This window comes from Struthio camelus, chromosome 10, assembly GCF_040807025.1.
Source record: "Struthio camelus isolate bStrCam1 chromosome 10, bStrCam1.hap1, whole genome shotgun sequence".
NCBI classification, from domain to species: domain Eukaryota; kingdom Metazoa; phylum Chordata; class Aves; order Struthioniformes; family Struthionidae; genus Struthio; species Struthio camelus.
In genome coordinates this window covers 23,275,182-23,288,389 of record NC_090951.1, presented here as the reverse complement: position 1 = coordinate 23,288,389, position 13,208 = coordinate 23,275,182, and the positions used below count along the sequence as shown (strand labels likewise).

Sequence of the window (13,208 nt, the reverse complement as noted above, 5' to 3'; positions counted from 1 at the left end):
CCTCCAGCAGAGCAACTTGGTGAGGACCCGCGCTGCTCGTGCTGCGCTCATGGTGGTCTACAGCAGGATGGCACTGCGCGCCCCCAGGGAGCAGCTGCTGGCCCATGTCAGGAGAGACATCGTGGGGAACGTCCTGTGGCTCTACCAAGAGGGCTGCCAGGTGGGTGCTCGGGGTGCAGGGCAAAGCCACCCAGGTGACACCAGCTCCGGCCTTGCCTCGCCCTTCCTGTGCGCGCCTCTCCCGTCGCAGCTGTGCCGGCGCTGCTCGCCCTGCTCCCCTGGGCCAGGGTCCGCAGGGGTCTTTCTGTCCGGCAGCCAGGGCAGCTGATTCCCTCCCCGTGGGAGGCTCTTTCCCAGGAGGGGAGAGGAGGTTTCCCTCCTGGGGTGCAGGTGCCAAGCTGGGGTCCGCTAGGCTCCCGGAGGGTGCGGTCTCCCAGCGATGTGCTTGGAGGCAGATTCTCCCCAGCCCCGCTGCTTTCTGCCCTCGGCCCTTTGCAGAGCTCAAAGCATGTTTTCCTCCCCTGGGATCAAGGACGCACAGCTGAAGCTCTCCCTGGTGCAGAGCGTCACTGAGATCAGCCTCGCCATCGGGGCTGTGGGCGCCTGCCCCAGGTTTGAGCTCTGCCGCAAGCGGGAGCTGCTGCAGACCCTGCTGGTGAGTGCCCGGAGCCAGGGCCGTCGCGCAGAGGAGCTGTGGGCTCTGCCGTGGGGTGGGTTTGCTCAGAGGCGGGATGGTCTCCTGGGGCAGCGCGTGAGCTCCCGAGCTCCCTGAGCCCCATCCCCGGGTGGCGGGGCACTTGGGTGCTGGCGCATGAGGCCATGGCAGGGGGGATGGTGCGGTGTGTCTGGGTGCTGGCGAGCCGCCGTCTCGTCCTGCGGGACCTTTGTGGGAGCTGCAGAGGTGGTGGGGCTGGTGTCTGCAGGGTCTGGCAGAAGAGCCTGTGGCTGGGGCAGGTGGGAGGGCTCTCCTGTGCCCCTGCCCACTGCCCACTTTGTGCATGTCTCCTCTGTAACTTGCAGGAGGTGATTCAGGAGGAGCCGCAGGAGTCGCCGGTGTGCCCCCGGGCCATCGTGGCCATCGAGCAGTTGAGGTAGGGTCTGTCCCCGGGGCTGTGGGAGTCGCTGCGTGTCCCAGCCCAACTGGCTGGGCTGGGCTGGGCTGGGGCTGCGGGCATTGGATTTGGGGCTGTCAATCAGGACAAAGCCAGTTGTCCTTTGACTCACTCTGGAGAGTGCTAGTAAGCCTGCTCTCTGTCTCCTCTCCCTTTTTTCTCCTGACAGCAAGGTGAAGCCCCATCTGAGGAGGGAGGAAAACTGCAGCCTCCTGGCTCAGTGCTTCCAGGGCGTCATTTGCCTTCATCACCCGGAGCAGATGGATGAGGAAGGGGAGACAGCGGCAGCTGCTCCGTGCGCACCGGTACCCGCTGGCCCTTCTCGGCCGCCCCTCGGTGGGGGTGCAGCTCCAGGCTCCCCGCGTTCTGGCAGCCACTGGCTGTGCTGGTGTCTGTGTGGGGTGCCCAGCCTCAGTCCCCCTTTCTGGTGTCAGGGCGTGCATGCGCCGTCCCTGCGAGCACTGGGCCAACTCATGGCAACCCTTCTCCAGGCAGAGCCAGCCCCTGTCTGCTTCAAGGACATGGTGCAGGTGAGTATCCCCGGGGTGGCGGGGAAAGTGTTGCCACTGCCAGAGTGGAGCAGAGCCGTGGGGATCCTTGCCCGTGGGGCTGGTCCGAGGAGGAGAGCTTCCCTGTGACTAGGTGCAATGCCCCCCTTTGGCGAATAGGCAAATGGTCCTAGGTTCAGGCCCCCTTGGCCTAATTTGGCATCCAAGCTTTTCCCAACGGCAGCAGCTTGCTTGCAGGCAGCTCAAAGTGTCCTGCAGAGCCTCCTAGGTGAGCCAGAATTTCTCCCCAGGAGCAGCTGTGAGCAAGGGGTGCTACACAAGTCAATGGTGCCCACAGCGAGAGCCTGGAGCGGGTAAGGCCCCGCAGGGAAGGGCTCCTCGCCTGGGGCCGGGGCCCCCGGAGAGATTGGGGCTGTGGAGGCGGCAAGGCTGGGAAGGGAGGGGCTAGAGGGGGGCCCTGGCGGGAAAGACGCCTGTGGTGAGACGGGTCCACCCGTGCCCAGGTCCTGCAGCGCTGGCTCACCTCGGCCCACGCATGCGAGCGGGAGAGGGCCCTGCAGGTCTGCGTCCAGCTGCTGGGTGCTTATGAAGAGCGATGCGAGCACAGGGTGAGCAGGGACCCCACGTGCAGGGAGCTCTGCCCGGGCAGGTGCCGGGTTGTGGGTCTCCCGGGGCTGCAGGGCAGCCCCTCATTTGCCCCCCTCCCGGCCACAGCTCAGGGGCAGCATGGCCGGGAGAGGGCGAGCAGCTGTGGGGGCTGCCGGTGACCTTTTTGCCTGCCTCTTGCTCCTGCAGCGAGGCCATGCGTGCGAGCAGTTCGGCTCCCTGGTGGGACTGCTGGGGCCTTTGACGTGCGATGCGTCAGCCACGTCCCGCTGGTGGGCAGCGACCTGCCTCGGCCGCCTGCTCCAAATAGGAGGTGAGGAGAGCAGGCAGGGCCGTCCCCTGCTGCTGTCTGAGGGCAGGACATCGTGTCCCCAGCGCCAGGGACCGTCCTCCTCTGCAGCCGGCCACTCGCCTGGCTAGCAAACCTGCTGCGCCGCGTTCGGGGGGGCCCTGCCTTCGCCGTGGCCTTTGCCACGCTCCCAGGTCCTCCTTTATCCGCATGCGGGGCCGGAGGTTCGCTCCCCATGAATGTGACTCTCCTTTCTCCCAGCTCCAGCCAAGACCACAGACGTGGCGCCCTGGCCCAACGAGATCAGGTGCCTGTGTGAGAGGCTCAACACCATCAGCTCGGAGTCTCTGCTCGTGACCTCCGCCAACACTGCGAAGGTAACTGGCCCCCGAAAAGTGGGGAGGGGGCCATGGTGTGTGTGTGTGTGTGCATGTGCATGTACATGAGAGCGCTGCTGTCAGGACGCGAATTTTGCATCCGAGCAACCTGTGACGTGGTCTCCTCTGTTTCTGATTTCTCCCCAGCTTGTTTGCAAATATTTCCCCCCAGCCCAGGCCACAGACTTCACGAGTACCATTTTGGAGAGCTTGCTGTGTGGCAGGCCTGTGTGTGCGTGGGCCGCTGGGCAGTGGATGCTCACCTTTCTGGGGGAGTGCAGAGAGCAAATCTTCCAGAGAGCGGCGTTTTTTTCCATTTGCCTGTGGCTGCTCTCTGTTGCTGGCTGTTGGCCCTGAAGAAGGATGGGGAAAGGCCACACCGAGCCATTCTTTCTTGCCTTCCTGCTTTCAGGTGCCCAAAATCGTGACCATCCTTTCCCCCTGCCTGTGGAGCACGCGGCAGAGCACGCCCAGGGGGTTCGCGCTGCGGGCAATGTTCCTCCTGGCCCGCTCTCACCAACAGCCGGTGCTCGACAGCCTCCTCCAGAAGCGCCTGCCCACGGACAGGTCTGTACCCTCGCCCTTCCCTCTGCAGTCAGAGCCAGCCCCAGGGCGTGCCTGCCTGCGGGGTCCCGCGAGGGAGCAGGTGGTTTTTCCTTGGGAAAGGCTGAGCGCTGCAGCACCGTGGGCTCATGTCTCTGTCCTGACCTGGGCATCGCCCGCCCCATTGCAGACAGGGAAGGCGTTTGGCCTCTCGTGAGGGCGTTGCAGGTGCCCGAGGCTAGGGGCTCACAGGCGAGCGTCTGTTCCCTTGCAGTGACACGGTGGAGCTGTGGAGGAGCCTGGGGAGAAGTGCCCTGGGATGCCACATCTTGGTGCACTTAACTGAAAAATTAAGGGCAGCTGGAAAGAGCAGCCATGGGAGCAACTGCTGCACTCAGGAGCTGGGCAGCAGCCAGGCTGCCCTGGAGCCTCACACGGTATGGTCAGCAGCAGTTGCATTTGTGCTGCTTCGCGTCTGCTTTCCAACTCGTGCTTCAGCGCAAGGGAGTTTCATGCCCTTTGCGAGCACCCATGGAGCCTGGCGGGGTGCTGGGGCAGTGGCAGCAATAGCAGTGTGGGGAGCCAGGACAGTTTGCTGCTGCCGGGCCGCAAGGCTGTCGCCGCAGTGACAATTGGAGACAAAAAGCCTCCCAGGCCAGCGGGGGGACGTGGAGGGTGGGAAAAGCCCTTGTTTTTTACCAGGTGGTTCTTGGTTGACTTTCTCTGTAGATCACCTGCAGCCTCTTCGAGGTGGTGTCAGTCCTACGGAACGAGACGCTGGTCCAGCGCCTGCTTCCCTCCCTGCTTCCCAGCCTCCTGGGGCAGGTCAGCGAGACGCTGGGGGAAGAAATGACACTGTCTCTTGGGGAGCTGGGGAGCGACGACACGCCGGGCAGGTGAGGAGCAGCAGGGGCAGGGGTTGGCCTGTGCCCCAGGTCTCTGCTCATGTGGTTTGTGGCCTGCAGGCGCACCCGACTGTCCCAGTGGCCCTGGGCTGCCTCCGCGGGGAGGCAGGACCGGTCGTTGCAGGGCAGTGCACCTGGGCATTTCGCCGCACATGGCGTGGGCATGGGCCGTTCCTGCCCATAAACTCTGTGTTGCCAACTGGGGGGGGCCGTCGCGGGGTTCCCCATAGCACCATGCTCTGCCCACGCTCCTGCTGTGCAACGGCAGGAGCAAATCGGTGCTGTGTGCCACCTACAAGGCACTCTCCCCAAAGTGCTGCTTAGCAGAGCACTTGGGGAGTGCCTTGGGCACCTGGCGTGGAGTCAGCCCAGGGACCCTGGGTTTTCTCCTGCCGTCTGTGGGTTAGGGGCAGGACAAAGGGCAAAAATGCCAGTTTTTAAGTTAGCTTGAGACTTGAAGACTGCGGAGAGTCATTTCAGGAGTACTTTGCCTGTCCCTCGGTGGAGTTTAGGATGAGCGAACGAACAGCTCCCCAAGTGGCTGAGCTGCTTTAGCTCTGCCAAAGAGAAATCTGCCCCCAAACTTCTGTGCCTGGAGATTTCTTTGGGGTTTTTTTCCAGCAGGCTTTTTGTGGAGGCGTTAGAGCTGGTGCTGGCGAGGTGCCTGGAGGAGCGCTGGCTGCGGCTGCTCCAGGAGCAGGGAGTGTGGGTGTCCCTGGCAGACCCCCAGGCTCACACCGCCGGCGTGTGTCTCCTGGCGAGGTGAGAGCCCCCACGATGTGTCCTGCCTTGTCGCGAGGGCTATGCCCAGGGAAAGGGCTGCTGGGACCTTCCTTCATGCCCGGGAGCTCTGCTGAGGTGCAGAGCAGCATCTGCATCGGAGCAGGTAAATTTGGGAGTCGCGGCCCGTGGCCGTCCTGTGTGACTGTGTGTCACGAGCCTGCTCGTGCTTTGTGCGCAGTGTGCTGCTCCGCGCGGAGCTCGTCCCGCAGCACCTGGTGCAGAGCCTCTTCCCGTGGCTGGGTTCACCCTCGGCAAACCTGCGGCTCACGGCCACGGCTTTCTTTGCTGAGGTGAGGCAGCAGGCTGGGCGGGGCGGGCTCAGAGCAGTTCCTGCGTCTTGCCCAGCGTGAATCGCGTCCTGATGCTAGTGGACCCGTGGCTTTATTGCAGCTGGTGAAGGACCATCTGGTGGAGAAGAAGAAGCTCCTGAAGCCCCTGCTGAAGGCCCTACTACAAAGATCACGTGACCCCATCAACACCGTGCGGCAAATGGCCATGAGAGGCGTGGGCAACATGGCCAGTGGAGCACCCACAAAGGTGAGACGGCCTTTTCTGCGCTCTGAGCACAGTCCGAACTCAAGAGGTGCCGGTGGAGAGGTGTGCGGGGCTTGCGGAGCCTGGAGAGATGAGCAGAGGCAGACGTGGGGCTGTACTAAGGCCGCGCTCCTCGCTCTGATGTCAGCAGGGTAGCAAAGGGGAAAGTGGATGCAAAGCGGGGCTCCTCAGGCAGGGGGTTGCTCTGGGCTTGCTCGAGCAAGTGCAGCCCTTGGCACCATGGTGAAGGGCAGCGGTGGGAGGCAGGGATAGTGAGCAGCTTGTGCACCTGTCGCTCTGCAGCTGCGGAGGCACAGGGCGGCCGTGATGGAGGTGCTGTGCAGGGGCCTGGAGGACGCGGCCAGCACGGAGGTGGCTGCCGAGTGCCTGCTGGCACTGACGAAGGTACTGGGGCGGCTGAAGACGAGGGCCATGGGCTTGGCCTTGGAAGACATCTCCAGGTCCACCCGGGCGTTTTTGGGGGCGGTAAGTGAAGCCGCTCGTTCTCCTGTTGGGCAGGCGAGAGCCGTCCTGGGGCCTCCGCCCCCCACAGGCAGCGCCCCACTGGTGCAGAGCAGTTTGTACGCGGTGCCCGCGTTAGCGGCCTGCCAGATGGGTTTTACTGGTCACAGGAGGAAGAGGTCCTGCGCTTCTCAGCCTTTGGCCTCTACCCTGGCCTCGTCTGCCTTGGGGAGGAGGGGAGGAGGTCCTTTTTCAGCAGAGAAGTGGAGGAGGCATTTCCCAGCCTCGTGCTGCACCTCCGGGGCCCAGCCCCAGCCGTCTCCAGTGTAAGAGCTCCCGGGGCTCCTTGTGGAGCTGCAGAAAGCCCTGCGGCGCTGGCAGAGCTGCGGTGCCACTACCACCCGTGCAGGGCTGCCAGCATCTCCACAGGCCCTCACTGTCACCGTGGCAGCAAAGTTTCTCCATCGGCGCCCTGGGCAGGTGTGCAGCATCCTTGTGATGACAGGGCCCGATGCTCTTTTTCAGGCGTGCAAGGTCGCTCTGCACCAGTGTGCCCCGTTTCTGGGGTCAAAGAGGGTGCAGCAACGCATCGCTGCAGGTGCCGGGCTGAGCGTGGCTGAGCTGCAGGACAAGGTCTGCGGTCACCTGGTGAGCGAGCGCTGCAACGCGGCCCGCGGCCCTGTGGGCGGCCATACCCTGGCTCCTGCACCGCAGGGCCACCTAGGTGCCTGGCCACAGGTTGGCGGAGGGGCATTTGCAGCCGGAGACGAGTACCTGTGTCCTTGCTTTGCCCTAGGCCCAAGACTGCCCCGCGCTGCTGGAGACGCTCTGCAGCACAGCCCGGAGCTGCTGCATGGGGAGCTACCAGGCACCGCAGGCGGAAGCCATCACCGTCCTGGGTGAGAGACAGCGCCGGGCTCTCATGCTGCTCCTGGCTGTGTCCCCCGGGTCAGGGTTGGGCCTCGGGGCTGAGGTTGGTTTTGGGGCCAGGGCTGTGCGCTGATGGCTGCGTTTTCTCATGTGCCAGGCATCCTCCTGGACATGGCGCCAGCTGAGCGGCTCCAGCGGTGGGACCTGGCGTTCTTGTGGGGAGGTAGGTGACGGTGACTGAGCTCCTGCCCTGTGGGCTGGGGAGCTGTCCAGAGGCCCCGCGGGTGCCAGGCCGAGGACGCTGGCACCGAAAGCCAGGGGGCACGGGGAAAGGGGACTTGTGTGGTCCCCAGGCTCCTGGCCGGGAAAGCTGCCCCCAGTCCGGCGCCACAGAGCACCGGGGGCCGCAGGGGAAACGGTGGCCGAGCACCCACGGTGCCTCCCTGCGGTGTTGTTGCAGCTCAGCGGAGGTGAGCTGAGGCCCATGTGCGCAGCTGGCGGCAGTTGCAGTGGATGCTCGTGACACAGGTGGTGGTGGGGGCGGGGCCGGGGGTGGGATGGGCGCCAGGGCGCATGCATGGGCTGCCACAGGCGTGCAGAGAGTGCAGTTTGGTCCTTCGTGGCCGCTGTCCGCCCCCTCTCTCCCTCCCTGCCTCGCTCGGCGCCCCCATGGCGGCCCAGGCGCTGGGGGAGAAAAAGAGAGGGACAGAGGAAGGGGAAGGGAAAGGAGAGAGGGAGAGAGAGAAAAAGAAGAAAAAGAACGAGAGAGAGAGAGAGGAGAGAGAAAGAGAAAGAACAGAGAAGAAGAGAGAGGAGAAAAGTGAAGAAAGGAAAGAATGAAAGGGAGAAAAGAGAGGCCAGAGAAAGAGCTAGAGAGAGGGGGAAAGACAGAAGGAGAGAGAGAGAGAAAAGAGAGGAAGAAGAGAGAGAGAGAGGAACAGAGAGACCCAGAGCAAAGGAACCATGGAGAGTATTGCCAAGCAGCCTATTGCTTCTTGCAGCCTTTGCCAACCTGGTGAAATCGCTGTGATGCGAAGCAGCTCCCCGAGTCTCACCTTGGAGAAACAAAAGCAGCCGCAGGACCTTGCGGGTGAGCGGCAGCTGCCCTGCCCAGGAAGGGGCAGCAGATGGGGGCCGTGGCCACAGGACTGTCTATCCGGCTGCAGCGGCAGCCCAGCGCGTGGTGAGCATCACCTGCATTTTCCTTGGGGGACTCCAGACGAGCGGCACCTCTGCTCGGGGACCTCTGCAGCGGGGGAAAGGAGTCCAGGTTAGGGCTAGGCTTAGGGTCAGGGGAGAGAGAAAGCGTCGAGCCCCGCGTGGAGTGGGGCTGCTAGGGGCATGCCAAAGGAAATGCCCAGCTGCACCAACACTGCTCCCAGCGCACCTGTTTTGTTCAGGCCAAGAACAGGCCTGGTGGGCTCAGGTTCAGGCCCCGCCTGAGATTAGGGCTAGGCTTGGGGTTAGGAGAGAGAGAAAACATCGAGCCCCCTGTGGAGTGGGGCTGCTAGGGGCATGCCAGAGGGCTAGGGCTAGGGAGGAACAAAGAAAGAATGAAAGGGAGAAAGAGGGAGAGAGGGAGGCAAGAGAAAGAGCTAGAGAGAGAGGGAAAGAGAGAAGGAGATAAGAGAGAAGAGAGAAAGAAGAGAGAGGAAGAGAGAGACAGGAAGACTCCAGGCAAATTCCAAGCTGCCATCTAATCGCTACCTGCACGGCTGCCTCTCTGGAATAATTTCAGGGAGGAAAAACCTCTGCAGCTCAGCAGCCGAGGAACCTGTTTCCTTTCCAAAGAGTCACTGCTAGAGATCTGCTCCACGAAAGAGCCATTCATTTCCCATCATCAGGAGTCCCATTACCAGCTGCCTTTTTCACCTCGGAGGAATGGGAGCGGAAGCTGAGGGCCCACTGCCATCTGTAGGGCAGGGGAGTTTCCACAGGCTCACGAGAGTAGCTCTTGCTGAAATCTTGACTAAGCTAACTGGCAAGTATGAGCTATTCAGAGAGGGGAAAAGAGCGGCGGGGGTGGGGGGGGAGGGAGGGAGGAAGGAAGGAGCGCTGGGAGGGGGGGGGAAAGGTTTAGGCTGCAAGGGCAGCAATATGCAGCTGAGAAGTTACCAGCTACTATCCCGACTGTCGTCTTCTCAAATCCCTAACTGAGGGGTAACCGTGCAGACTCTCAAAGGAGTTTTTCTAAGAATATTTTCTAATAGAAGATATGAAAAAAGAAATGAATCCATCTATGAGCAGTATGCATCTGGCCAAAAAGCCAAGGGCTTCCGTGTTGTAGAGCACAGGGGAGAATCCTAGAATATCAGAGGAGTAAGATCAAGCTTCAGTGTCAGGTGAATAGGATCAGTGCTACACTGAGTCCTGCTTATTAGTAACTGAGGTGAGAGCTAACCAGAGCCTTGTGGTTTGCCGAGGGAAATGCAGTCAGCTAGGGTATGTGCTCCAACCATAAAATTAAAGCATTCAGGCATATACACAGAACTAGAGGGACGTCATGAAGTATTTTCCTTGCAGCACGCAACTTGTGAGTTAATTTATTGGGGTGGGGGAGAAGATTTGCAGACGGCTAATAACATCCTGTACTGTTTTGAAATTGGCAGGAGAACACTTTCCAGCTTTCCTTTTCCACTCCTGCAAAGCGCTGTGTCCCACTTCTCAAAGGACTCCAAAGAAGATGAGAGGAGAGAGGAAAAACACCCTCGCACTTCCAGTTCTCCCTGTGTAATCCCTATCCAAGTGCCCAACCTGTTGGCAGAGGCAGTTTCGACATCTCTGCGGTCTCAGTTGTAGAACATGAAGAAAGGCCCTGTAAGAAAGCCTTAATCAAAGCGAAGATTTAAAGTGGAAATATGTAACGTTCCCATCTTACCTATGGAGAAGTTCCACCCCATTGGCTGGGTGTGCACCTCTGTCTTGGCTGAAACAGAACATGGGCTCTCTGGATGAACGTTTCCACAGATGATTTCTTTAGAGCAGTTTTCAGTTATTGCTCAGGACTTTCTCTTTTAACATCTAGAAAAACAAATAAAGCTATTACTGTTGCAGCCAATTATAGACTAACCTCATTCACTTTCCTAGTCTGGGTAGGCCCATGTAAACGTTCAAAGTAATTTGCAGCTAGTTCACTTTGCATCTCAACCTCATTTCAAGAAAAGCAGCCAGCAATGCTTACAAAGGAAACCGTCACTGATTCAATCACAGAGAAAGAGTAGCTGGTTTATGACATTCTGGCAAGGCAAAGCAAAGCAAAGCAAAACAAAATCCATTAGTGCAAATTATTTCCACTCACTTCGGATTTCTGCATAGCCTCTTGCCATCAGCTGATGGTATACATCAGACTGCTGGTATATCCACCTATATTGATTGAAAGGGCCACACCCGTGTTTCTCAGTGAACTTAATGCAGTAATACGTAATTGAAGCATCTACATTTTAGGTTGAAAAACATTTTTTTTTCTCCTCGTTTTCATATAATACAGGAAGATTTTTTTTTAAATCATGGGGGCCAGGTGCTCTCATACTGAGCCTCGTGTCAATTCAAGGGCTTACGCGGCCGTGGGAAACGCTTGGGTCATCTTTTAAATCTAACAAAAAATTGTGGCATAAACGGGCAGTGAAACTGCTTCGTGACCAGACTAGAAGATACACCATCAATGTATCAAGGCACCGTCACCGAGCATTTCAATTGCCTGCTGGAGAGAAGGCTCTTCTCTGTGCTCCTGTAAATCCTTCTACCATTAACAGGAGAAAAAAAAAAAAAAAAATATATATATATATATAATCACTGGGAGAAGAGCTGGCAAGAATTCCTGCTCCTAAATCACTGCATGGGCAACGGGTCATGTTTCATCCACTGATGGGCTCACAGGATTTCCCCCCCCTCCCCCCGCATCTCACATTCTAGTCCCGGTCCTCACCAATGCTGTTGTCGGCTGAGGGAAAGGTTCTCCAAGCAAGTGTAAGACATTCAAACATACTTTATATATATTCTACTTCCATGAAACAAATGAGAGGGTGTGAAAGGAAACGGCGATCAAGTGGAACAGCAGTTCTTGAAGTGGTTTTCTGTGGGGCACCCCTCTTGAAACTGCTGTGCACATCTGTCTGCTGACAATTTGATAAGAGCATGAAAATAAAGCAGCCAGAGAAAGTCAGAGATGAACAGAAAAGAACACAGCAAAAGCTGCCTCAAGGTACAACCTGATGAACTTGGAGCATTTCCATGTCATGAAGTAGCTTTTCCCATAAAAAGCAGATCAGACAATATTGTACAGAGACGGTTGGGGCTGCATTGCTCTGAATCAAGAGCTTCTCCTTCGAGCTGCTCTTCAGTTCAGCTACCAGAGACCGCAGAAACACCATTCGGAGTTCTTTTCCTTTGTCAAGGAGATGGTCCACAAAAGCCTCGTTGAGTTTCCTTCCAACTCAGTAGGTACTTTTCCACTCCCGTTGACAGGAAACTAGTCAAGCCCTACCCATCACACGCCCGGACTGAGCACAGAGGAGGAACAACCCCCCCTCCCCTCCAAACACTAGGGTTTATTCTCACTTCCACACAGTTCCCTTCATACCACCCCACCCCCAATGGGGCTGAACCCTAGGGTTCCCCCTAGGGTTCACGCTTGGCAAGGGAGCATCCCATCTCCACAGTGGTGCAAAGGGAGCTGAATGCAATTGAGAATCAGACTCTTGAGATTCCGTCTTCATTTGCTTACGTAGCTCTCTTGGTAAATTGTGTCCACGGCCAGAGCGCGCCCATTGTTTTTCCTCAAATACCACTTCTTCTTCTCCCCCCTCCCCCCACCATCCTTCTTTTGGCAAGATAAGAGATGGTGGTTTCAAGGGCCGCTAGGCAGTTGCACCTCAACATTCAAGTGCAAAAACACTACAGGGTCACATCCTGATGTGAGTGAGGCACCTCAGCAAGGAACCCTTAACACCAGCTCACTAGAAAGGACAAACAGAAGTTGAAATGTTTTAATCCTGAAAAGGCCTCGCTGCCCTGGCTTTGCTTCTCCCTGTAAAACCTATAGCATTTTAAAAGCACTGAAACAGTGATCCGACACCCTGAGAGGTGAATTACTGTGTCTAAGCCCTCACAGAGGAGCTGAAGACCTTCAAAAGCCAGGTGGAAAGTAGAAAAGAAGAATGGGTTAACATTGCCTCCCTTTGCTTGAAGAGGCTGTAGTTAAAGCCAGGCCCCTTTGTGCCAGGCGCTGTAACACCTTGGGAGAGAGAAGTCCTGCGCCAGAGAGCGCCTCACCTCCGTGGCCATGGCGCAGAGCAAGGACCCGGGCAGCTGGGCAAGAGCAGCTGCCGCAGACCGCCCAGGCAGCAGCAGCAGCAGCAGCAGCAGCGATGAGACAGGCCTCCAAATGTCTTCCTCGACTCCACAACCTGCTCCCAGCGTTGTGCTCTGCAGGGACAGGCTCAGCCCATCCCCTGCAGAGCTACAGAGCAAACACAGACAGTCTAGTTCTTCCTCTCTTCTTTAAAGCAAAGGCCTGTTTCACTCCCTCACGAATTCAAGCGAGCAATATTAGACTGCAACTGTCCCATCTAGGACTCAGAAAAAGATCTCCTCTAAGACCGTCCCATCTTTTTCCACTGTCCTTCCTACTGCTGAAAGGTCCCCCACAAAGGCTTTGCCCCCCCCCGAGTCCCCAAGGTCAGATAGTGCCTGTCATGCAGCATTGCTTTTCCTGCTGCTTCCCAGGCTTTGCATGCAGTTCCCAGTCACCAGACAGCCGTAGGAATGAGTGCTTGCAAAGCCCAAATGAAAGGAAAGGGGTTTCTTAAAGGAGCATCTTCCCTTTCTGCTATTGAACAAGCTTGGGAAGAGCTCAGACTTACTGCCTCATGCGGTTTACGTCAGGCCTCTTGGACTCAGGTGGTGTGAACCAGCAAGCAGTTAGTTTTGTTGTTGATTTTTTGTTTGTTTGTTTTTCTTTAAGGGAAGACCAGTCTCTCACAAATGCTTGCTCCATCTGCCTGGGTTGGCACCCCCCCAGGGCAGAGAGCTTTGCAAAAGGGCAGCTGGGGGCAGTCATTGCCCTCTGTGCCCAGCGTGCCCTCCAGAAAGGCCCCTTTGAGCAATGGGGCAGTTGCTCTGCTGTTGCCAGATGACCCTCTGCAGCCTGGGGGTGTCTTGGGGCGAGCAGGGAGGATCTTCAGTCTTCTGGTAGCTCCCAGCATAGACACGGGTGGGCT

At 58.3% G+C, this 13,208-nt stretch overlaps 2 protein-coding genes across 3 annotated transcripts; both read left to right on the top strand.

Annotated features, from left to right (window-relative positions):
• The first annotated feature begins 819 nt into the window (after positions 1-819).
• LOC138068519 (maestro heat-like repeat-containing protein family member 2B) lies at positions 820-5,591 on the top strand. Its single transcript, XM_068956347.1, has 13 exons — positions 820-834; positions 1,021-1,091; positions 1,282-1,417; positions 1,547-1,642; positions 2,125-2,229; positions 2,417-2,540; positions 2,778-2,893; positions 3,306-3,460; positions 3,711-3,873; positions 4,166-4,332; positions 4,963-5,103; positions 5,303-5,414; positions 5,493-5,591. Exons 1-13 carry the CDS (start codon positions 820-822, stop codon positions 5,589-5,591), a joined length of 1,500 nt encoding a protein of 499 aa, XP_068812448.1.
• LOC138068484 (protein maestro-like) lies at positions 5,584-8,161 on the top strand. Of its 2 annotated transcripts, XR_011143314.1 has the most exons (7): positions 5,584-5,661; positions 5,962-6,144; positions 6,646-6,768; positions 6,917-7,019; positions 7,148-7,213; positions 7,451-7,518; positions 7,992-8,161. XR_011143314.1 is itself a non-coding variant. In XM_068956140.1 (6 exons), exons 1-6 carry the CDS (start codon positions 5,614-5,616, stop codon positions 8,018-8,020), a joined length of 552 nt encoding a protein of 183 aa, XP_068812241.1. In that variant the 5' UTR covers positions 5,584-5,613; the 3' UTR covers positions 8,021-8,161. The 2 variants fall into 2 exon arrangements, 1 of the variants encoding a protein (XP_068812241.1); XM_068956140.1 differs by lacking the exon at positions 7,451-7,518.
• Positions 8,162-13,208: the final 5,047 nt, after the last annotated feature.